Source organism: Sinohyriopsis cumingii, chromosome 4, assembly GCF_028554795.1.
Source record: "Sinohyriopsis cumingii isolate HCF-2022 chromosome 4, ASM2855479v2, whole genome shotgun sequence".
Taxonomy (NCBI): domain Eukaryota; kingdom Metazoa; phylum Mollusca; class Bivalvia; order Unionida; family Unionidae; genus Sinohyriopsis; species Sinohyriopsis cumingii.
In genome coordinates this window covers 100,445,259-100,472,201 of record NC_142964.1, presented here as the reverse complement: position 1 = coordinate 100,472,201, position 26,943 = coordinate 100,445,259, and the positions used below count along the sequence as shown (strand labels likewise).

The 26,943-nt window shown below is 34.0% G+C and overlaps 1 protein-coding gene across 3 annotated transcripts in view; it reads left to right on the top strand.

The window, feature by feature from the left end:
• LOC149801768 (uncharacterized) overlaps positions 1–26,943 on the top strand; it is a 274,626-nt gene that overhangs the window by 36,688 nt on the left and 210,995 nt on the right. For all 3 annotated transcript variants that reach the window (XM_089956110.1, XM_089956109.1, XM_089956108.1), the window contains exon 5: positions 26,282–26,596. In XM_089956110.1, the coding sequence (XP_089812236.1) occupies positions 26,282–26,596 (315 nt within the window). The remainder of the gene's footprint in view (positions 1–26,281; positions 26,597–26,943) is intronic.

Below are 26,943 nucleotides of genomic sequence, written 5' to 3'. Positions count from 1 at the left end.
GATCAAGAATGTCAGGTGCATTTACATATTTTCAATGTTAAATTACATACCTCTTCCTCAGTAAATTGTGCCTGGATAATTTGCCTATCCATTTATAATGCAGTCAGGTGTGGAACCCATTCCCCCCCAATCCCCCTCCAAAACAATTGAACCCTATTTGTGGAACAATCAAAACTTGAAAATTAAACTTTCATATATCACTCATTTTTTCAAAAAATCAGAAATCTGTCAGCATAATGAAATTCATAACTTTTAATAAGAAGTCATATATTTTCTTGATTTTTTTAATACAAAATTAATCTCATTACACTGTAAATAGCTGTATTTGATTATATTTTAATCCATAAAAATCAGTAATGCCTGCTGGTGGCAGCACTTTAAGGAATTAATGTGAATTAGATAAGTTTTATAAAGTGATATTTGTGTTTTAGTTGAATCTTTTAATTTTGGCCTCTCTGAAACAATCATAAATGCTATATGGCCTCTTATAGGGGCCCCTGGTGGCTGAGTAGTCTAAAGCACTCGCCTTTACTGATCACTGCCATCTTACCTCTGTCCGTCTGGGTTCAGGTCTCAGTTTAAGCCAATATGGGTATGCTTCCCATAGGTTGGTGGTTCTTCATTTCCATGGGTTCTTCCTATAGCAGTTATATTGGCCACCATGTGTAGCTATCATGCACTGAAAAAGGGCTTTAAACCCGAAACAACCATATGGCCTCTTGTATTCATATGTGACAAGTGTCATTCTACTGTCACAGCTTTATCAGTGAACATTTCTGAGAACCTAATTAAGTATAGACTGTGTTTTGATCACCAATTTGCAGAAGTATTGCTTGTATCATTACAGTCAATGAAAAGTTGACCTGCTTTGTATTATCATTTTAATTATGTCTTTTGTGTGAAATCAAATAAATTGGATATCATAAGAGAAAAAATGTTAAAAAGTTTACAAACCATGAAAGAGCTAGTAATAATAGTGTGTCAGGTCAGTTGATTTCAAATGACCATTTGAACACTTATAAATATTATCATGTGGGTAACACAATTAAAGTCCCTAACATTAAACTGTACTTTATCCTACTAATTTGCAAATGTGATAAGTGATTGATAGGGAAGCAAAGCTAAAGGAGTACTTAATGCATGAAAAGCTTTGTTTCAGAGATGAAGTTCATTATAGAAAAGCAAGTTTTAAAGATATTTTGAGAGGTTTGCTCAAGGAGTAGAAATTTCACTGTTACTTGCAATAAAATTGCAGGAGCAATATTTTTAAAAAATAGTTTCAATATTGATAGTAATAAACTGTCCCTAGAGTTTTGAGAAAAGGAAGTCTTGTTTTGTTGTGATACAATAATAATACTTGAACATATGAATACTCATATGCAGAAAGCAATGATGTCATACAGGGTTTTTGGAAGTACATGTGGGCGTGTCCTAAAACCTCTTGGAGTAATGTTCTTAATGATTTTTCAAAGGTTGATTATCTTGAAAATAATGGTAAATTTTACAAATAGAGAACAACTTCATCAGAAGAGAATTTCATGGACAGTTATTCCCATTGCAAATATAAAATGAGTATTAATGTATTTAACACATTTTCTCCCCTAATGATCTCGTTGTTACTGTCCAGCCAGGATGGCATCCCCTTCTTATTATTATCCCTCTATAACTTGCACCCTCACTTAAACTGTGGCCTGTGTTTTATTACCCACTTGTGTACCAAGTTGTTAAGGAATAGGTGTAAATAGTCTTCCTCTGACAGCATAGATTTTCATAATTACTTCCTTGGATGTCAATGTCTTCGATGTTTTGGGCCATCTACCCATAACAAATGTAAGGGTAAAAATTGACTCCAAGATTATTTCTTGGTGCCATGTTTGAGTATTGCTCAGATAGATCATATTGTTATGTGTTTAGGCTCAAATAAACAGTAACACAGAAAGAGTGACAACAACAAGCTTTTTAACAAATGTTCTAATAATTTCAAGTTCGAATCCTGATGGAAAATCCAAGATGGATGATGATGATGTATGCTGTAGTCAGTACTGTGCTTATCTACAGTTCCTTGTATAAATACAAATAACAGCACTCTGGTGTTGGAAATCCAAATTAAATTTGTAAGCAGTGTCTTTCCAAAATTTCTGTGTGACCACTCCTCAAAATATTTCCAGAGAAAAAAGAATTAATCCTTTTGAAATCCAACTGTTCTGAAGAAAATTATAACTCAAAATCTGGCTACAACAAATTAACTTGACATCAGTGTGAAGAGCCCAAAACTGAGTTCTCTCTCTCTAAAACAAAGGTTATATTGTATTATAAGACGCAGTTTCAAAATTCCCCGAAGTTTTGAAATCAGATGGGGGGATCACATGATCATGTTTATATCATGTATACAGAATATGGCCATGATTAGACCAATAATTTTCTCTAACAAATAAAAAAAAAAATTAAAAAAAGTTGTTTACATCTTAAACCCAAAGCTCCATGATGACTTTGACAACAACCAATCATTTTAAAATAAAAATAGAACTTTGTTTACTAATTTTGAATCAAGGTCAGCATCCAGGCCAGCACCTGGTGTTTATGAAAAGAATGATTCAGGTCAAATTTTCTGGAAAAATACCATCCCCAGTGAATAAATTTACACTATAATAGCATATAATATAATACAAGTTTGAAACTGACAAACAATTAAATTAAAATAAATATGAATTAAATCAGATATACGTAACAATATTGCATTATACCTCTCTTCCTTTATAGCATACCTTCATAACTCATGAATCTAATTTTAGTTTGGATTCAGGTGTGGATGCCTCAGAATTGCTCCCTGTTTGCTGAACTTAAATAAATTTTTTAAATGAAAGCTACATAAGTCACTAGTCTTATCATAGAAAGTGTCTGTAGGTACAGGAAAATTTGTAATCAATATAATAAAATTTGCAAATTTTAATAAGAAATCATATTTTGATTGATTTTTCCTTTTAAATAGATGTCTCAATACACTGTAAATAATAATTATTCAAATAAATTATTTTCAGTGAATATGCTTGTAAATATCTGTTGATGGTGACCCTAAAAAATAAATACCAAGTAAAGGAAGCCTTGTGCACAGAGATTTTTTCCTTCACATTCATATTTTAATTTGATTTCATTGTTATCAAAAATGTGATATAATGTCTTCTGTTCAGTTGTGACAAGAGTGAATTGACTGATACATTGGTGCCCATGGGTACTTTGTAAGAATCTAATTAAGTGCTCTGTCTTGGTTTGCAATTTGTAAATGTGTTTGTTGCATTGTTACAATCAATTAAAAGTAGACCTGCTTTGCTTTATCATGTTCTTTTGTATCAAATAAAATAAGGGAGTTAGAATAAAAAATGCTCAAGGCATGCAAATCCTACCTTCATAAGAAATAAAGGTCACTGTCATGAGTCATAGGCAGTCAAATTATTTAAACTGACCAATCAAACACTGTTTTAAATATTTTTTTAACGTCATTAAAGTATGTAACATATTTTATCATAACCATTTGCAACTGTGATCATGGATAGTAAGGGAACCAAGTGGTGCTTGAACTTGTTATCATAGAAAGGATTCATAATGGAGAAGAGTATTCCAAAATTTGTTGGAACTTAAAATTCTTCAGTCAACACACCAGAGATAGGTTCAAGGAAGAGCAAAAATTACAGAAATGCTTGCATGAAGTTAATGCATATGATGGGCATACATGGAACTGGTATAGGTTACTAATGATACACAGATGAAGGTTGGAGACTCAAAATGGTGACCCAGAAATCTGAGAGACTTTGGGAGGTAGCAGAGAAGTAAAAAGACACCCAAAATAAATGAACTGTTTTTCTCTGAATGCCATATAGTGTATTAATTAGTGTAAATATTGATTTGTTCTGATTCACGCTATTGACATATTCTATGAAGTTAGGGCTCATTGAATTTGTGTTTGGACATTATTTGAGCATTTGTAGAATTTTGCAATTTAACTAAGAAGGATTTAATGTCCTTAATTTCATTGAATGAATCTTGACAAATGTGATCTAAAGGAAAAGAATTTAATTTTTGTATCTTATTTCATTTGATTAGAAATTTTGTGAAAAATATATGTCAACCATAATCTTTATGGCTATTTGAAGTTTGTAAAAGTTTTGATTCAAAACATGTAATGGCTGTAATTTTTGAAGCATTGTATTTAATTGGCTTTTTTTATTCAGTCATTATAAGGAAATAAAGCATTGTAATTTCTTTATTGTATTTCATTTGAAGTGTGCTAGATCATCCAATGAAAATCATAGCATTAATGTTTTACTGATAAAACAAATTTAAGAAAACAAAAACAAGTTTTGACATTTGTTCCTAAAGATAAATGAAAACCTTTTTGTAATTTTGTTCTAAATCAAAATTAGAATTTATTTACAGTCACACATAAAAAGTAGTGATGAAATACACTGTTTGTAGGTACTTGTACATATGATGCATATTGAAACCTCATGGAACACTGGTTTTAACAGGTATTTTTTTAAAGATTGTTTGACATGAAAATATTGACAATAAACAAACAACTTCATTTGTTTTCATTTGCAAAAAAGGCTATTTATGATGATTGTTCCACTGCTCTTTTTGCAGATGATGGATGTTGATTTTGACTGGAACAAACTTGAATTATTGGTTGTTAGTTCTGCTGATCATAGACCAGAAAAGCTTATGGGAGCATGTTGTCTGTTGTACATCATCTTACCACCCATAAGCACAAAATTGTTATTGCTAATCCTCTTTAACTACTTGGAGGATGCCATGAAACATTGCACACACATTCATCATATGGTCTTGTTGGTCCTAAATAAAAAAAAAGTGGTGTTGCTTGGACATCCAGTATGGGCACCAAAGTGGCCATGTTGAAAATATTTTTATCACTGCTCCTTCTGAATGGATGATCATATTAATGTAGGGTTTTCAGTAAAAGCCTTCTGATGATATCTAGTTGGTCCTAAATAAAAATCATGCCATACTGATGTCCATAATGGCCATCAATGGCAGCCATCTTGACAAACATGCTATTGTTACTCCTGACGAAGGGAAAGTGATGTTAACATGGCATTTTCACCAAGAAGACTTTTCTTGTGATATCTAGTTGGTCATAAATGAAACTGCTGCATCCAGTTATCCTACCATGGCAGCCATCGAAGAAATCATCTTATTGCTTCTTGTCCTGAATGGAAAGTCATATCAACATGGTTTTCACTACAAGAATTTCATATATGATGTCTTGATCCAATATGGCCAACATGACAACTCATCTTCAACAGAAAGTTGTATTAACATGGGGTTTTTATGGGAAGACTTCTGATACTGTCTAGTTGGTCTTGAATGAAAATGGTGCTATCTAACTTCCATTATGACAACCACAGTGGCTATCTTGTTATTGCTAGTCCTAAATGGAAAGTCGTATTGATATAGGGGTTTCGTGAGATGATGTATTATGATGTCTGCTTGGTTCTACATGAAAATGGTGCTGATCTGCCATCCAGTATGGCCACCATTGCAGCCATTTTGGAAAATCTTGTTATTGCTATTTGTCTCAAATGGAAAGGCCTATTGGCTTTGGTTTTCACTGGAAGACTTGGTATGAGTTTAAGCTTAAATAAAAATGAAACCAATCTGACATTCAGTATGATCACAATGGTCATCTTAAAAATCTTGTTATAGCTACTCCTTCTAAATAGATCGTCATAATGGTAATGAAGTCTGGTGGGTCCTAATTGTAAATGGTACTGATCATTCATCCAATATGGCCACCACTGCAGGTGGTATGAAAATCTTGTTATTGCTAAAAATTATATCAAAGATGTATTCAGCACTCAGCAGTTAAAAAGTAGAAATGGTCTTAACATGAATTTCTGGAAATGTAGAGTGTCAGTCACTTGAGAGACTAATGTTTTGTAGGAGTCATACTAATTAATTCAACTGAAGTGTGGAATATCAGGGGTCAAGCCTGACTTGAATTTTAGGGAGAAGTGGCTTTTCCTTGTGGACAGAACAGGGAGAAGTGAGAGCTCAACAGGGAGAAGTGGATGTGAAGCAAGAACTTGTGTATATATATATATATATATATATATATATATATATATATATATATATATATATATATATATATATACATTCATTCATATTTGCATTTAACATTGGATTTAAGCAATACTTTATTCTCAAGTAGAAAATTTTCTGAGTTATTGAGGCCATATGACTCTAAAAGAGAATGATAGAAACTACATTATAAACACATTTCATCTGAGTAACCAGATTACATTATTGTGATTTCAAGTTAGTAAAAATGCTAAATCAACTACCCTTAATCAAATGTTTTGAATTTTTTGTATACCTTCTACAAGTTCACAATAATAACACTTTCAAAGATCTCTACACCCATTTGAAACAACCCCTGTACCATGTACATGAGGGCAAATGCACACATGCCTTCAGATTGTACTGTTTGTCCTTATTTCCTTGTTGCAGATAAAACTTCATCATAACTATTCATAGATAACACACTCAAATGCATACAATTACAGAAATGACTCCTTTAATCGGTATATGAACTAAACCTTGTTTCCAACTGAATCAACACATCTGTTTTTAGAAGGAGGAGTTTGCATAATGTAATCACTCACTTTATATTTAGTTTCATTGCAGACTTATGGTTTATTTATTTGTCTATATGCTTGTACTAATTTTATGCATTGGTTAAATAGAATCTGCTTCGCTTCTTTTTTCTGTATTTTCACAAATACGAGTCAGGTCAGATAGCAGTTTTGACCGTACAATGCTTCTCGTGAATTCCACAACATAGCATTCCACAACATAGCATTGTCTGACCTATATAATTGCATTTTAAAGTCAAATCTTAATTAGTTTAATACCTAGGCTTTGCTTTCTTTGAATTGTATATTTTTCTGCATATATTTGCATGATTTACAAAGCAGACAATCTTATAAACTGGTACTACCCAGACATAGCGATGGTCTGCATTATTTCCCCGTTAATGGTTCACTTAAATTTCAAAACTAATTTTATGACAGAATAGTATACAAGAGGCAGTTAAAATATTCAGATCACAGGTTCTTATCTTAAAACACAAATTGCTATTTACATACTATTGTTAAAGATTCAAAACACAAATGTGTATGTTTTTATCATCAAAGGATAACATGCAGAAATTGGGCCGTGATAGTTGCTAACTTACTTGAGAAAGGGTTAATGGTCAATCAGCTGTCAAAACACATGCCTGTGAATGTGCAAGAGTGAGGTTGTCAGTGTAATTAATATCAGAACTAGGCCTAGCTACTGATAGCTGGTTGAATACATGTCACTACAACATAAGTTCAGAATTAACTTGGTTAAGGAGAGGGGGCATCTAAAAAAGTATGTCCAGTCAACGTACCTCTTAACAAATCACAGGGTGAATTCATTTTCGCTTTCCTAAGAGAAGAAGGCAAAGTTTACATTTTTTAGGCGACTTAGTCACCCACTTTGCCTGGTAGTGTGACCCCTGGAGTATTTTTGTCTTTAGTACTTATCTGTGTATGCTTCGTGGGAGTTTGTGATGGATGTGAGGTTTGATGCCCCACGTTACTTTCCAGGATAATGAGGATCATGTATGTCATCAAGTTCATCTTTCTACCGCAGTGTTTGATTTTGCTAGGGTATCTACAGAACCATCTTTTTCAGGGTAATATATTTCCAAACATGCTTTTGGAAACCTTTTTCACAACAAGCTCAAAGACTTTCTTTTGGTTGTCTGCTATTTTGGAGGGATGAGAAAGGGATATAACATTGAAATAACCAAGCATTGTCTCAGAGCCAAATTGAATGTGAAACAATGAAACTTTTACATGTAACTAGCTGATAAATTACTCATCAGTAATTAGTTTAAATTATGCTTGTACTAACTTTTGTGAATAAATCACTGTTTTTAAACCATCACATTTATGTCTTTTAAAGTATAAAATTAGCTATCTGATCTTAAAACTGATTGGATTAATCCTTGTAAAATTAATTTACTTAATTCATTTTTTTAAAAATCAAAACAAATCAGTATAGTTCTTTCATATTGTAATGCATTGATTTAAAAACATACTGCAGTTGACTGGTGCATCAGTTTATTATTGATTCCATATTAGCTACCCATATGTTCTGAAAAATTGTACAGATTTTGTCAATGTTTTTAACCATCAGTATAATGTACTTTTTGTAATTTGTCTTAACTTCTCATTTGTCATGTGTCATCAGTCTACAGAAACCATACCTATTTTTAATTGTGAGTCATGATTTTTCTCCATTTTAAAGCAGAATTCCGCTTTTCCCCAGACTTAAATCAGATTTTTCTTGATATAGTCTGTTTTTTTATGTCATCTCTGATCCATTTTTTTAAAAACGGTCTGCCCAGTCCCATTCTGCAACAACCCTTGTATATTATTTGTTTCATATATTAGTTAGCACATAACTCTCATAAAGTGTATTCTGATTGGTCAAAGGTTTAAATTTATACAATGAATCTTCGTGTAATGGAAACTGATGGCCATGGAAAGAAGCATGCTTGGTAAACATGGTGTCTTGAGTTGTTAAGAGAGACAATGACATAAAAAGTTTAGGTAAAGGTTTAAAAAATACATGGAAATATAAATGGCTGGAGCGAAAAGTTGACGGAAATTTAGTTGGTCAGTTTATAAGAAAACTGAACGCTAGAAGACTGGCATTTTGTTAGAGTTTCCTCTGACCCTTGTCACTCCATTTTTGATATTTGGACATTTGTGTTGGGGTGTAGGATCAGAGTCCATTCCCTATAAAAAAAAGTTGGAATTCGCCAACACCATTTGGTGTCGGCATGGGGTAGCCGCTTACTAGCTGGCCAGGCAAACTTGAATGACCTTTCATCGAGATATACCTGCATGAAATCGATAGGAACATAATTTATTTTCTCAGAAATTGCGATCATAGCATTCATTATGCATTTAATCTGCTGACAGATGAAACAAAAGTACATCGTTGCTTGAAATTTGACCTGGATTTGGCCATTTGCATTCCTAGTCATGTGGCTACACAACTCTTGCAACCTACATGTCAGTGACATCAGAGGTCATAAAGTCACGTGATATCAACAATACATCATTTCTAGTGTTGCTGTAGGAAAACAAGTCAAACATATAAATGAAAGTCACATAATTTTTATAGAAAAATGAAGAAGAAAAAAAACTTCTCAAAATATTTATTGTGAAAACAACGACCAAAAATCGGTAAATGTTGCAGCAATTTGAAGAAAACCAGATTCACTATGCAGAGAGCATTTGTCAGTGTAGTAGTCATGTGACACCAACAAAAACATTGCTGACATGTACTCTATACTTCTTAAAAATGGTTTTCTCCACCCTGTTGTGATACTGACAGGTTTCTGGTTGTTCTCAGAATAAATATGTTGAGAATTAAATGTGCATTATATCTATTTACAAACATTAAGTGACTTCTAAATAATGTCTAAATTCTGTGTACAACTACTTTGGAAATTTGTTTATTGTTGATATCACGTGACTATATGACCTCTGATGTAGGTTGCGAGATTTGTATAGTCATGTGAATTGGAATGCAAATGGCCAGATCCAGGTCAAATTTCAGCAGTGACATACTTTTGTCTCGTCTGTCAGCGGATTAAAGACATGACGAATGCTATGCTCATGATTTTTGAGAAAATAAATCATATTCCTATCGATTTCATGCTGGTATATCTCGATGAAAGGTCATTAAAGTTTGCTGGGCTGGCTAGTAAGTGGCTAGCCCATGCCGACACCAGATGGTGTTGGCGAATTCCAACTTTTTGAGAGGGAATGGACTTTGACCCTACACCCAAACATAAATGTCCAAATATAAAAAATGGGGTGACAAGGGTCAGAGGAAACTCAGACTAGCATTTTGTCACCTCTGCTCTATGGTAATCATGGTTGGAAAAGTTTGGAACAGCAGCTACAAAAGAAGCTGCATACAGAAAAATTGAAGCTCAGAAGGCATCTGGAAAAAGTGCAGTTAATTACTATAAGAAGAAAGATTTCTTGCACGAGAGAACAGATGTAGCCTTCTGTCAGAATATGCACACTGCATGTCACCAATACAAGCACCAGCTTGAAAGAAGAAAGGCTGTCATTGAGAATGAAAAGAAACGATTGCACATTGAGCCAAAAAAGTCAGTGGTGACAAAAACGAAGGCTAAAGAAATCTTTACCAAAGCCACAAAAAGAGTTTATCAGCAGGTTTATCCATTGGAGAAAAAGACAAGTGAATGTATGGGATTATTTGTATATAGTTGATGTACTTGGGTGTTTATTTTACAGATTTTTTTTATGAAGAGAGAGAAGTGTAATATATTTGCTGCAAAAATTGAGAAATTGTGACTTAATTATGATGTGAACACTGACATGCACATGAAAATAACTTCAGCATCAGTAGTATTGGAGAACAAATTCATGTGACTGGTAAATATTGTGAAATTATTGAACCCAAGTTGAACATTTTTGTTAAGTTTATTAGTTTTTCAAATGATTCTATTGGTTTATTTTATGATGATAAGGTGCACCAGGAGAAGTTTTTTATGACTGTAAAATGAACTTTTGGCCGGGGGATTCTTTGGCACCCTGGACCTGTTCGAGACCCAGTTGGGGGAGGACCCCCACCCCTTATAATTTTTTCAGCTTTTTTTATGGAAAACCAAAATCATGTCTGTTTGTGTATTTTTTTTATTCAAATAAAATTACATTTGCAAAATGCAGGTGATCATTAATTTTTAAAACTATTTTTACCTGTAAATTAATTTAATAAAATGTAATAAAAAATATAGCTAATACAGCATATATGATTAGCTGTGTTTCTTTGGCCCTATATCATAATATAAAGACAGTTTCTCTTCAGACAATAGAGGGTCAAAATTGTTTGTCTGTCTGGTCATTTTTTGCTTTTAAACCTCTAAATGTCAGTGATAAGTGTGGTCCCACTGATGATTTTATTTTATTTTGTTCTGCAACAAACCCAAATTTAAATTCAGGAAACACATATATTTGACAAAACCTTTTTTTTATTTACTGTATAATCTAAGTCACTCTGGTTTACTTTTTCCTTTCAGCCATTCATTTTTCTTTCTTTTTGTCCTGGTTCCTTTTCTTATGCTTAACTGTTTTGTTTTAAACAATTGTTACAGTGTTATAACATATGTTTCTTGTCTTTTGTGTAGTATTTTTCATCATTAAAGGCTCTCAGTCACATCTTGTTCTTAGATGTCTATAAATAAAACTTACAAGAAGAAGGAAAACTTGGTTCATTTCCCATTGCCTTTCTGTACTTGAAAAAATAAAACCATTGGAAAAAGTTACTCTTCCAGTCGATAAAAATGCCAAGGAAGGTTGAGCCAAAAGATGGTTGGAAATGGTTTCTACCAGAGATAGATCTGATAGGAACTGAAAATTCTCTGTATACTTTGGGTTTCAGATTGGAATGATACATGTTAGTCCTTTTTTCAGCTTGGTAGGCAAAAGTTGTATGCAGGGTATCTCTTATCTTGCCTTTGAAGAAGTTAAAAAGAAGCTCAAACATTTTAAAGGGCAAAAATAGGTTAGGGGATGAAATCTTAAGATTTTACAGGGCAGGATAATTGGAAAGAGGGAACAAGATACAACGTTTACACAAAAGCTTTGGGATTATTTACTAGTATTGTAAAGAAGAGCTTTCATGTTATACCAGTTATAGAACTTTATATGACTGAAGGACACGCATACAACATATGTAGATGCTATTAATGATGTTTATTCTTTTTATCTCTATGACAGATCAGAAGAGCTTACGGGATGGTCCATTCTTGTCAGTCGTCAGTCTGTCCTTTAGCACAAGTTTGAATTGCAGTGATAACTTTCTAAACACATTGATGCCATAGTCTAACTGGTCCTAGATGAATTGCAATGATATTTTCTAAACACATTGATGCCATAGTCTAACTGGTCCTAGATGAAAATGGTGATGCTTGCACATCCAAGATGGTCATGGCAGTGTACAACTTGAAAATTTTATAATTCACTCCTGATCAGATAGTCATATTAGCATAGGATGTTCAGTAAAAGACTTCTTATGATATATATATATATCTATCTCTCTCTCTCTCTCTCTCTCTCATTGTGCCCACAGATGGCACATGAGGCATCAGTGAATCTTTTCCAACTCTGGAGGTCTATTGCTTGGTTGACTGCTGTTGACATGTCAGATTGATCTGAGTTCCCTTTCCATGGAACCTCTCCAGGTTTCATTTGGGCATCGTCTTCCATGTTTCCCCATTGGTGTCCATTTTAGTGCCATCTTGGGAAGGCTTTTTGTTATTCTTCTAAGGCACTTGATGTGGACTTAATCCAGTTTCTTGCTGATGCTTTGGGTGGTTTTCCATTATTTGGATCCATATAGCAGAAGGCTTAATAGATTTAATTTGTAGATTCTTAGTTTTATCCTAAGAGAGAGCAGTTCTTATGATGTTTAGTTGGACCTCAACAAAAATTGGTGCTGATCTGACATCCAATATGGCCAGCTTGGCAGCCATTTTGAAAATCTTGTTTTTGCTACTACTGAATGATACCCAACATGGCCACCACAGCAGGCGTTTTGAAAATCTTGTTATTTCTACTCCTCCTGAATGGATGGTCATATCGGCATGGAGTTGCACTAAAAACGTTTTATGATATCTAGTTAATCTTAAGTGAAATTGGTGCTGATCTGGGGTCCAGTATGGCCACCACCATCTTGAAAATCTTATTTCTTTTCCCACATGGATGGTCGTATCAACATGGGGTTTTCACTGAAAGGCTTATGATGTCTAGATTGTCCTGAATAAAAATGGTGTATATCTGAAGTACAATAGTGCATCCACAGCAGCCATTTTGAAAATTTAGTTATTGCAATTCCTCCTGAATGGATAGCCATGTCAGCATGGAGCTCCCACTAAAAGGCTTCTTAAGATCTTAAATAAAAATGGTACATAACTGAAATCCATTAGTGCATCCACAGTAGCCATATTGAAAACCTTTTTATTGCATCTCCTGAATGGCACCGCTCTGGTGGCCTAGTGGTTAGAGCATCCGCCTCGGATGCTGGAGGTCGTGGGTTCCATCCCTGGCAGATTCATACCAGAGACTTAAAAAATGGTACTAACAGATGCCTTGCTTGGCGTTCAGGATTAAGAGGTTAGTGTTAGGACTGGTTGGCCTGGTGTCAGGATAATGTGACTGGGTGGGACATCATGCTACGTATCTGTGGCATGATGCCCCAGTGCTAGACATCACTATAAACTGCCACATTGCAGACATTGTAGTGATATGACTGAAAAATTGTTAAAGCTATGTTAAAAATAAAAATCACATCACATCACATTTCCTGAATGGATGGATCATGTCAACATGGTGCCTGTCTGATGTCTAATATGGCCACCACATCATGCATTTTGAAAGTCATGCTAGTGCAACTCCTACTGGAATGGTCATCTTGAAAATTTTGCTGTCATTACTGCTCAATGGATGGTCATATCAGCATGAGGTTTACACTTCATGTGATATAAAGTTGGACATAAAGATGCCGATGTTAAATCCAATATGGCTATCACAGTAGCCATCTAGAGAATCATTTTATGGCTACTTCTCCTGACAGAATTTTCACCAACAGATTTCTTATGGTGTCTCCTTGGTCATAAATGGTACTGATCTGGAGTTGAAAATGGCTGCCACAGTTGCCAACTTGAAAATCTTGGTGTTTTCACTAAAAGAACTCTTTTACTGTTTTGTTGATCTTAAAATTAAAATGCTGCTAATCTGACATTCATTATGTGACCATCAAGAAAGTCTTCTTTTACCTACCCCTTTTAAAGGTAAAGTCATTTTGACATGGAGTTTCCATCAGAAGAGTACTTACATTGTCTACTTGATCCTAAATGAAAAGGACTGACCCTCAATATGGCCCTTGTGATGGCTATCTTGTAAATATTGTTATCTCTACTTCCATATTGATGGATCTATCAACATGTGGTTTTCACCAATAGACTTCTTATGATACCTTGTTGATCCTAAATGAAAATTGTGCCAGTTGTAAATCCAATATGGCTGTGATGACAATTATGTTAAAATCAAGTTGTTACTGTTTCTGAATGGATGCTCATTATGACATGGGGTTTTGACCAAAAGACTTCTAATGATGTCTACTTTGTCTTAAATGATAATGGTGCCAATCTGACATCCATTATATGCACCACAGCAGCTTATTTGACAATCTTGTTATTGCTGAAGAATATTAGAAATGGTTTCAACACAGCAGTTAAGAGGAAGAAATGCTTTTAACTTGAATACCTGGAAATTCTTTTTTCCAAGAGTAGAGTGTCAGTCTTATGAAACGACTTGTGCTTATATGACCAAGAGCAAGAGATTGGCATGTAGCCGAAAAATAAAGACAAATATATTAAAAATTGTTTATGATATATTTTATCTTAATGTTTAGATCACCTGGTTGTATTGACAAGTAAAGTTATCATATGGCCCTCCTTCTTTTGTGCATCATTCATCATCTCTTATGTGTAATGTAATCAGCTTCTTTTCAGAAACCATTAAACCAATTTCATTTAAACTTGGGGGAGCATCCTGGCATAAAAAGCTTTCAGATTTGTAAAAATGTTTCAAATCTGCTTTCAGATACAGCCACCATTAGTAAAATTAGAAACCCTTTGAATGTTTTCTTCTACAAAACTGTTTAGTCACATTTAGATGAATTTAAAAGAAAGCATCTTGGCATGAATGAGTTTCAGTTTTATACAGTAATACCAATCTTCTCAAAAAGTGCTGAACAGGAATTGAATCAGATTTGACAAAGCATCTTGGTAAGGAGGGGTTAACAAAAAATTTCACAATTCTGCCAATCTGCCATCAGATATGACCACCATTACTAAAAATAGAAAAGCTGTTAAACTCTCAAAATATGCTCAATTGAATTTGACCACATTCAGCAAAGAACATGTTTGTAAAGACAGTTTTCAGATATTTTCTAATGATGCAGACCTGCCATCAGATATGGCCACTGTTGCTAAAAATATAAAAAAATTTCAAACAACTTGTTAAAAGCTGCCTAGATTGGACAAAATTTGGTATGAAGGTCTTCAAATGTTTTTGAACTGCCATCAGATGTGGCTGGTTTGACTAAAAATAGAAAAAATTTTGACAATGTATCCAGGCAAGAAAGGTTTTCAAGTTTTTAAAAAAAATACAAATTATGCCAATCTGTATTCAGATATTGCCATGGTTACTATAAATAGAAAAACATTAAAATGACTCTTTCTTAGAGAATACAGAATTTGACCAGATTTGACAGAAATCATATTTTGCATGGATGACATCATTTGTGCAAATGATTCCAATCTACCACCTGGTATGGTTGATATTACTTAAAATAAAAAAGTTGTACAACTGTTTTTAAAAATGTTGATAATTGGAAGAAATTTGTACAGAAGGCATCCAGATTTCTTAACCAGTTGTGCATGCATTTGGCTTTTATGCAGCTGTCAGCCAGGTGACCAATCTCAGGCCCACTTGGACCTTTTGTTGCAGTGACAGAATTGTGCATGAGATTAGTTTCATATAAAAAGTTGTTTTCATCATCAAAGCAACTATACCTGCCATAAGGCAGAGCACATTATGAAACTGTTGTCTGTCTATAACCTGTTTCATTTCTGCACAGTGGCTTGAGTTGTGCACATATGCAGTTACCAAACTTTGTGGAAGACTTGCTTTTGTGATAATGAAGAACCCTGTTGATTCTGGGTGGAAAACTTGATCAAGTGAAGGTCACTCTTACTAAAAGGAAGAAAATTGGTTTCTACATAATAACTCTAGTTCTCCATTTTCTTCTGTTACCAGACTTTGTGGTTGACTTGCACTTGGGGTAAAGGAAGAACCCTATTTATTTCAGATCAAAGGTCAAGGTCACAGTGAATGAAAGGAGAAAAATGGTTATGCACAATAATTTCAGTTCTCCATCCACAGTTACGAAACCATGTGTATGGCTTGTACTTGGTAAGGAAGAAGTCTATTGATTTGGGGCTTGAAAGTTCAAACATCATGGTCACTGTGATTGGAAGAATGTATATTTCCGCACAAAAATATCCTTTGGTTTAGATCATGGACCTAAGCCAGACTTTGTGAATGGCTTGCACTTTGGGTGAGAAAGAAACCCATTGACCTTCAGGGTAAAAATGCCAAAAGTAAGGGTCATTATAACTGCACAATAATATTGGTTCTTCTACATCACAGACCTCATCCAGACTTTGCAGATAGCTTACACTAGTGGTACAAACAAAAAGCCTTTTCAGTTTTTGGGTTAAAAGGTTAAAGATCAAGTTCACTGTGAATGAAGCAAGAAAAGTGTTTTTTTTTATCAAAAATTGTAGTTATCTACATAGAACCACTATTGAATTCAGCTGTACACTGTGTCATTGGTGGTACTCTTGATTTTATTCTTTCTTCCTTTTCTTGTTGCACATAATTCTGGTCATTTATTAGCTCTGCTGATCATAGACTAGAAAAGGTTATGTAATGATATTTTGTCAATCATCCATCTGTCCATTAGCACAAGTTTGCTATTGCTGCTCCTTCTAAAGGACAAGTAGGATTGCCACAAACTTGAAACACAATCATCCCATGGTTTTGTTGGTCCTCAGTGAAAATGGTGCTGCTTGAACATTGACAGTGGCTATATTGAAAACCTTGTTATAGATACTCTTTCATGTCAAAGTTTGGTTTTCATTAAGACTTATGTTTAGTTGGTCCTAAACGAAAATGGTGCTATCCAAACATCTAATATGGCTAATATAGCAACCATCTATAAAATCTTTTAATTGTTATTTCACCTGAATGGAATGTAATATCTTCAAGAGGTTTTCACCAAAAGACTTCTTACAATGTCTAGTTGGTCCTGTAAATGAAAATGGTGCCAGTTTGAAATCCATTATGGCCACCACAGCAGCAGGCTTGAAAATGTTGTTATTGCTACTTCTCCAGAATAGAAAGTTAGATCAGCATGGGGCTTTCACCGGAAGACTTCTTAAGGTGTCCAAGTTATCTTTACTAAAAATTGTGCTGATCTGATACCTAATATGGCCACCATAATGGTCTTCTATAAGCAGTATATTTCTTGTGATACCTAGTTTGTCTTAAATGAAAATGGCGCCAATCTTTCAGCCAATATGGCTGTCACGATGACTATTTTTAAAAGCTTTTTATAAATTTTTCTGAATGAATAGTCATATTGGCATGTGAATTTCACCAAAATGCTTCTTATCCTGAATAGTTTGGTCCAAAATGAAAATTGGTACTTATTTCATATCCAGTATGGCCACCGCAATTACCAATTTGAATGTTATCACTCAAAAATATCAGAGATGGTTTTAACACTTGGCATTTAAAAGAAGCAACAGTCTTGTATTCCTGGAGATTCCTTTCAGACAGTAGAGGTTTCTAAATGACACAGCTTTGTCACCTGGTAGGCACCATTAGGCCCCACTTTTTCCATTTGTTGAATGAACACTGACAATAGAAAACCTTTTTAGCATCTTAAAAATCGCTTAACTGTATTTGGTAGAAATCATGCAGGCAAGAGGGCTTTCAGCTTTATACAAATTATTATGTTCAGAATTAGGTAGTGTTCCAAATCAGGTGCAATCACTGTTTTAAAAAAAAAAATTTGTTAGAGAACTTCATCCCAAATACCACTTCACAGAATTTGACCAGTCTGTTAGAAAGCATCCTGACATTGAGGACTTTAAGATTTGTACAGATGATGCGAATCTGCCATCAAATATGGCCACCATTATTAAAAATAGAAACACCTTTAAAAAATTATAAAAATGCAGCTGAACAGAATTTGATACAATTTTGCAACGCTTTGTGTGGGTTCCTTGTGGCATAGTGGTCTAATGCATGTTTTTTTACACATTAACCCCAGGAGGTTTTTGTCGTTTTCACCTGAAATTCGCGTAGGAAACACATTTTGAAAGCTATTTCTGAATACATCCTAATAAATCAACTTCCAGGTGATCTTCCAATGACATAATGCCTAGTTATGTTAGAAACATAGTTTTTCATTAGCTGTTTGGCTTGCGCATGAGCAGAAGGGTTGTTGTTGTAGGGTTTAACGCCATTTTTCGGCACATGATAGGCTATACATGGCGGCCAGTATTAATGGTGGAGGAAGAACCCGGGAAAACCCCGGAAAGAACCACCAACCCACAAGAAGCTACTGGCATGCTTTCTCACATACCCGCATTGGCTGAATCCAAGACTTGAACCCATGCAGACAGAGGTGAGATGGCAGTGATCCTTAACGGAGACCGCTTTAGACCACTCGGCCACTCGGGGCCCCAAGCAGAAGGGTAACGGACCCATTATTTTCTTATTGAGACCACTCTTTATTCCAAATGCCCATCTTATCCTACTTTTTGCAAATGTTCATGTCTGTTTGCAGTTCATACTGATCAGCCTTAGATCTGAGACCCAAAAAGTCTAAAATCCGGATTCAAAATTGGATTGTGACAATGGGCGAAGTTTGGGTGGGAAAAAAATCAGGTCCAAAAAACAAGGTTTTTCCCTCTGTATTTTGTAGTGCAACTAGAAATTCCAGATTATTTGGTATCATTGTAGAGCTACATCTGTCTACCTTTCTATAATACCACCCATTTTGGTGTATCATACATGACCTTGATATTACAGAGCTCAGCAGTAGGGTTCCACCTCCTGCCATGTAAACTTGTCACCATTGGTTAATGTGTTAATTAATGTCATCTCACCTCTGTCCATATAGGTTTGAGTCTTAGGCTTGGCTAGTGTGGATATGTGAGAAGCTGCCAGTAGCTTCCAGTGGGTCACAAGTTCTTACTGTGTTTTTTCCCCAGGTTATTCCTCTACCACTTATACTGGCTGACAGATATAGTCTCATTGAAAAATAATTTTAAACAACAAAGCATTCTGGCATGAAGGGTTTTCAAGATAGTACAAATTATGCCATTCTCACATAAGATATGGCCACCATTACTAAAAGTAGTCATCTTTTCAAATGACTTGTAACTGAATACCATTTAACAGAATTTGAATTGATTTGACACAAAGTATCCTGGCGTGGAATGCTGTATGGCATATACAAATGATTCCTGTCTGAAATCAAATCTGGATACTGTTACTAAAAATAGAAATTTAAAAAATAACTTTTAATAATTGCTTAACAGAATTTTATCATGTTTATAGAAAGTGTTTTAAGTAGTAAGGTCTTTAGGATTTATACAACTGATGCTGATTCCCCCCTGCCATCCCAATCAGCTATGGCTGCCATTACTAGAAATAGAAAAATATTTGCAGAACTTTGAAAGAATTGGTGAATAGGATTTGACCTAGTTTGATGCAAAGTGTAGTGGTACAAATGTCTTTCAGTATTTGACATATGATGCTGATGTGAAATCACATATAGATGAGGATGCAGAAACTAATGGTACCTCAAAACATTGTTTTTCTAGCATATGCAATGAACACTATTGGATTAAAATGTTCACAGAAATTGTCCTGCCGACTCAGATTTGTTGGTCATTTGTATGTGTTAGGCAGATGTCAGTGAGATGAGCAATATCAGGGTCATATTGGTCTCATTTACATGCTTAAAGACAATCTGGATAAAAACACGGTTGCCTATGCTTTTCTGCTTTTTCTTGTTTCTTAGAGCTGTCATTATGATTGAGACAAATCAATTAAAGTTCAGTAATGCAATAATTGTTTTGAGTGTGACTTTGTCAGTGCTAAAAACATCCACTTGTTCACTTGGTGATTGGTAAAGTAAACACCAAACAAAATTAGTCACATAATGGTCTTGTATTTAGTTCACCTGGAAAAAGGCACAGTGAGTGTATGCTATGGTATTGATGCATTATGTGTCATCAACATTTCTTAAAAACTGTCAGACCAATTTCAACCAAATTTGACACTAAGCATTCTGGCATAAAGATCTGTCAACTTTATACAAATGATTCTAATCTGTATTCATTTATGTGGCTATCATTACTAAAAACAGAAAACTTATAAATGATGTCTTCTCCAAGCTGCTGAACAGATTTGGATCAGATTTGACAGAAAGCACCCTGGAATGAAGTCCTTGCAAAGTTTTACGTATGATGTTGATCCATCATCAAATATGGCCAGCATTACTAAACATAGAAAGAGTTGTCTGTCATCCATCAACAATTGCTGTTGTCATCTTCTACAAACCTTGTGACCAATTTCACGCAAATGTGGCACAGAGCATGCTGTTATAAGTGGCTTTAAAGTTTTCTATAAATAATGCCATCCTGCTATCAAATATGGTTGATGATACTAAAAAGGAAAAAAGAATCTTTAGATGACTTTTCTAAACCAGCTAAACAGAAATTGATGACAATTTTATTAAAAAAGCATAATGACATGAGGCCATTCAGGTTTTTACAAATGGTGTTGTTCTACCCTCAAAAAGACTGTTGTTATCAAATATAGAAAAACCTCCCCATCAATGTCAACAATTGCCAGTATAAATCCTGGCCTGAAGATCTTTCAGTTTTCTAAAGAAAATGCTGATCCACTGTCAGATATGGATGACATTACTAACATAGAGAATTCCTTTATACAACTTGTTTTCTAAAATTGCTGAATTGAATTTGACCAAATATGATAGAAAACCACCTGGTATGAAGATGTTTAAAATTTATGCAAAAGTTTAAACAAATGATGCCATTGTGTCGTAGAAATATGGCCACTGTTATTAGAATAAAATAAACCTTGATCAAATTCTTCTCCATAACCGCTGAATAAAATGTGACAGTAGGCATCTTGGAGTCAGTGCCTTTCATGTTTATATGAATGATGCTAATCTGCAGTTGGATATGTCTTCTGTCACAATAAATATAAAAGCCTTCAACAACTTTTTCTAAATAAACATTTGAAAGATTTAACGTAATATGATAAAGTGTCCTAGCTTGATTGCCTTCAGATTTATAAAAAATATGCAGTGTTTCCATCAGATATGGCTGCCATTACTAAAACTTTGAAAACCTTTACATACCATTATCAGTAATAAAATACGTAACAGAATTTGACCAACATTGACACAAAGCATCCTGGTGTAGGATCCTTTCAGTATTGTAGTGATGTGTGATTAACTGTGGAGAACAATACAGCATCTAGAGAAACCTTGAAACATTTGGGTTTTTTAAAATATGTAAGCCACAACACTGGAGAAATATAGCATAAGTCATCAAACTGACAGACTTCTTGGCCAACTGATCTTGCATTTGGCTATGAGGTAGATGTCAGTCTGGTGAGTAATCTTATACCCTCTTTGGTCTTTTGTCCATCTCGACTGCTTAGCATGATGAGGGGTTGGTAGCTAAAGACATGCAGCTTTCACCTGTGTGTGTGTGTGTGTGTGTATATATATATATATATATTATATATATATATATATATATATATATATATATATATATATATATATATATACATATACACATACATACATACATACACACACACACACACACATACAGAGCATAATTTGCAGTCAGGTTATGGTTTGTTGTCCAACAGGATGAGGAGCAGTTTAATAATATTTTTCAAAATATTTTTCTGTTTTCTGACTTGTAATTCATTCTTCACACTCTATGCTTACTTGTTTCTTAAAGCACTGTTAGTGTTAGTCTGATCACTGGATGAAACTACTCACCATCTTCTTTCTCACAGCAGTTAATTATATTTGAACTTTGTGTTTTAGCTTGTGTAGCATTTTTTGTTTGTGTTCATGTCACATCATAGGAGGGTTGTGGTGAAGATTTAAGTAGTAATTCCCCTCTTGATGAGCCTCTTAATCTCAGGACCCACCTTGCCAATAAAAAATTGTTATTTTTATGGAAGGGTCATGTTTCCATAGCAAATTGTATAATCTCTGGAAAGGGGATGGGGTTGCTTCTGTACAGCAGTTTCATTGTAGTATTGAAAAATGGCAAGAAATTTCTTTATGAAGAAAAGTAGAGGGGACATCTTTAAAGGACACCTGTTGTGATTTAAGTTTAATACAGTTAGTTCTGTGGAAAATGGGAACACAGTTTCTCCTGAAGCATACCCTTCAGCAATGAAAAGATAGTCCTGTAAGAGGAATGGTATGGTGAAGAGATGGTCTGTCTAGAGTAGGGGTCTAAAATATGTGCCACATGCAGCCCATGGGGGTATTTTATTTGGCCCACAAGGACACTGGAATTTATAAGATAGTAATGCAAATGTTTTCTTCACAGCCAGCCTGTTTTGTTAAAATATTTTGATTATTACATTTACTTCTTGTTTCCAGCATTTCAGCTTGGCTACATTTTATATGTGCCAGTTTTGCTTTATGAAAAGTTTCATTCATGCAGCCCAATTAAAGGGCCAATGTATTAGTAGTTATATGTCCCTCGTGGTGATTTGAGATGAGACACTTTTGTCTAGTGAGAAACAATATGAGGGAACCATGGTATAATTCCCAGGATAAAATAAAATAATTATTTCATAACACTTGATACAATTGTGCTTTTGTTAAAATCTTATTAGCCTGTTCTGTTTAAAGACTTTTTGAAACAAGTCAATATAAATATTCTACTTGTTTGCTTTTGAGACAAAGACTTCATTAATTTGTACTTATTCTGCATTAACAATGTGTTTTTTGTTTTATTAATGACCAGTTATGTAATATTCTGCAGTAGTTCATTTTAAAATTATGCATTTGAAACATAAGTAAATCATTATGCAAGGAACAAAGCAAAGAATGCTTGCTACAACCTCTGAGAATCTCTTCCTGTATGCACCTTATGAATATTGTCATTAGATCTTTCTGTAAACCCAAATTAAGTAATTGCCCTGGAAGCAAAATGCTTGGATTAGATATATGTAGAAGCAGTTGTGATCCTTGTATACATCAACAAAGAGAGGAATATTTTGATTACTCTTTCATATATTGTTGTTATAATTTTTGTTACAGTTTTATAGAAATGTCCTCCATCAGTTTATAATTTCTAATCTAATTTTTTTTTATCACGGGGTCCCAAACACTGTCAAGCTGTTGGTGTTTCAAATAAAATGGGAGATTCTTCAGTAACATGGTCACCATGTTTACATGGGTGAATCTATGTTTTAAAATACCAGAAGTGATGTAGTTCACTGTGTTTGATAATCTCAATAAGTCATAAATTTTGGAATACATCTCTTTGAACACACGTGCTCAAGAGTTCCTCCCCTTTATTTTTTTTTTTTTTTTTTTTAATTATTAAAACTAGACATTGCAAATTTGGATGCAAAGTCTTTACTGAAATGGTCTGTTCTAGAAACCAGAAAAGGACAGTGAGCAGTCTGTCTGCTTGTTTACATCAAGAGCTTCCAGTTGGTTTGAAATATTAACAAGGTGATGTTAAGACCTCCTTATGACAATCACGTTAGAAATTATAAATTGATGAATGATATGACTAAGTTTTGTGCATTTTTTAAAAATATCCCTGATGCTTTTTGTTTTTTAAAATCTGTAATGTGGTACAAACAGTAGGGTGTGAATATTATAAGTGTTCATATTTACAAGAAATATTTGCTAATGAGAATTTTAAAAGAATGCCAACAAGAAACAAAAGCAAAATAAGCAAAGAAAGATTATGGTCGATACATATCTTGCAGAGAAATTTTTCTTGCAGCAGAGGTATCTTTCTTTACAATTTATTGATAAAATTCTGATCATTACTCATTTTTTCTATTGCATTTAAAAACTATGATTTTCCTTTGCTGATCATCAGTTTGTTTAAATGCAGAGATGACAACCAGTCCTGACTTTGTGGAAATATTACAATTATTTAATTAAAATTCTGCATTCTGCATGATTTGTGAGGAAAACTAATGTTTATGGTTATTGTTTTGGCAATAAAATTGTAGAAGGAATTAAAGATTCTTGGATTTTATGAATGTATACACATTTATTCTTATTGGAGGTTAATGGTACAGGTGTGTGTAAATGCAGTATGATTGTTTGGAAGTTTGTGATTTTTAAAAAATCTTTTATTGATTCCAAGCATAATACTTTGGCTCCCAAAATATTACACTAGGATTCCTGATTATCATGCTCATGGGATGGGATCTTTGAAGATTACACTTATCTATATTGTCAACTAAGCCTTTTATCTTTCATCCAAAATAAAATAGAATTAAAAAAGTTGATGGGATGTTAAATTTGAATGATAATGGATTGTTAAAATGTTAATTTCTCTCCCCCCCCCCCCCATGAAGCACAGCTATTTAATTAGCATTGCATATTATGACAGACTTGTAATAAAGTAGTTATGTCATGACAAAATTTAATAATACAGAAATAGGTAGTCAGTAGACCTCATACATTAAAATTCAGTAAAGGATGTAATGCCCTCAATTGCATTCATGTAGTTTTCTTAGACTTGTGATTTCATTGTTTTGAGAAAGAAAGAATTGTTTTTAGCTGATTTGTAATTTAGAATGTCTTCATACTTTTCAGTCCTTTAAAATTAGTTGTATAAAAAAAAATCTGAAAAAAGCTGCCATATTAAAGCAACATTACAAAGAAATAATTGTTGAAACAATTATGAAAACTATGAATTTATGCCCATGTTAGATTCATGAAGCCTAGGATTCTTTCAAGGGTAATCAAGAAAAGAGTCGGTGGATATATTTTAGGAAAAAATTGACCATGGGGACAAATCTCAGGCAGTTGAATAATAGAAATTCTTCAAGATTTTGTTTTAAAGTTTGGATTGAGGCCCACTTGGATGTTTAACCCTTCAAATCAAATTGTCATCAACATTAACCATTAATAGCCAGATTTTAAGAAAAATTCTGTGTTTGGGATATCTATCAGCACAATTTGTGTATGCCCACCATAAGGAGCATATTTGTGTTGTGATATTCATCCATCTCTGTTACCAGTTTCATTTTTCACCAGTAACTTGAGATATCTGGCATCTGCAGTTAGTAACTTTGTAGATGGCTTGCACTTGGTGTAAAGAAGAACCATATATGATTTTTGGTCCAAGGTCAGGGTCACTGAATGAAGAAAAAAAAACATTATTTTGAGTGAAAGAGGAAAAATTGTTTCTCTATAATAATTTCAGTTCTTTGTCATGTACGGTTAGCAAACTTTATACCAGGTTTGCATTTGGTGTAAGGAAGAATCTTATCGATTTCACTGAAAGTTCAAAGGTCAAGTTAACTATGACAGAGAATAAAAATGATTTCCTGTAATATTGGTTTTACATTACAGATCTTGACCAAACTGTGGATAGCTTGCACATGGGATAAGGTAGAAACCTATCAGTTTTGGGGACTAAAGGTCAAAGGTCTAGGTCACTGTGATGGTTTTGCATACAAAATTTTTGTCTGCATAGAAGACTATTAAACATGAAGCAGGAATATTATGTGCCATTCACGGTATTCCTGTTGTTCCATGTATAAGATTTTTATAGTCTAAGTAATTCTTGTCAGTGGACAAGAAATGTCACTCAGAGGTTCATAAACATAAAAATTAAAGTAAGCATGTCCTGCTAGAAATCATTGTACTGCCAGTCTTACTTAAAGCAGCTGTAGATATGAACTTATATAATCATATCATTCATTACACATGCTAGAGATGATTACAGGAGGCAGTGACTTTGTTTTAGGCATTTTCTTTATCTTTTGTCGTGAAGTTTTTTCAATAACATTGACTTTGTTTATATTTCACTTTCTTGCAGCTATCTTTAACTTGAATTTTGTTAAAGGTGCCAAAGATTCCAAATTTAGAATTTTATTCTTTAGTAAAGAATTTCAATTCTGTCTTGTAAGCAGATGTATTATATATTTGTTGCATGATTCTATGGTCCAGATTAAAAATTAGCATCTATATTGGTTATATAGTCAAATGTAGAATCAGATGTAGTACTTGATGTAACCTAGCTTTTTCTGTCCATTGGCATCTGTTTGCATAGGTCTGTTTCCTAGTGTTTGTAGCAGTTGTCTTAAATTGTGATTTTAAGAGCTGGTCATTAATGGCACCAGAAACTTTTCTGTTCTGTGCATTTTTGAGTATTTATGTATTCTTTTTCTGCATGCTTACAAATCAGTGCATGATTTCTATGTTTTAGGTTATGACAGTGATGATGAGTATGAAGATGGTGAGGAAATGCAGTATACTCGACGAAATAAAGGCAAAAAATATTCTTCCATTTCCGGTAAAGAAGACTCAATTGATCATGTTGAACACCGCAGTTATGTGGTGGGTCCAATCAGTTCAGGGTCATTACAAAATAGTGACAGTGTTAGTATGTATGGGGACAATAACTCATATGCCTACACACAGGATAGTCGACACAATTCAGAATCCCAATGTTCCTCAGAAGAATATGGTGGCAGTGATACTGAACATGCAACAAAGACTGCATACATCAAGAAAGAAGGAGGTATAACGTTTAGTAATATTGCTGTAATCTGTTTAAAATTTGTCAGAGTTTTAAAGTTTATTTTGGACAAAGATGCAAAAGGATAGCAATTGTAGCAGGTATTTTGAGAAGAGGTTGAATGTGGGAACATGAGAGAATATACTTGCTTTGGCAGAGGTGTTGGATGTTAACAGTTATGTAACAAAAAAATTAAATATTAGGAATTTTCCTATCAGGCATAGAAACAACTAAATGCATATTAGCACTTGCTAAATGAGCTACAATAGGCCATTTAGAAGTTACATATGTATCAGATGAAAATAAGCAAAATCCCCAGAACTTTAAAGATCATTGGGAAAGATGGTCAG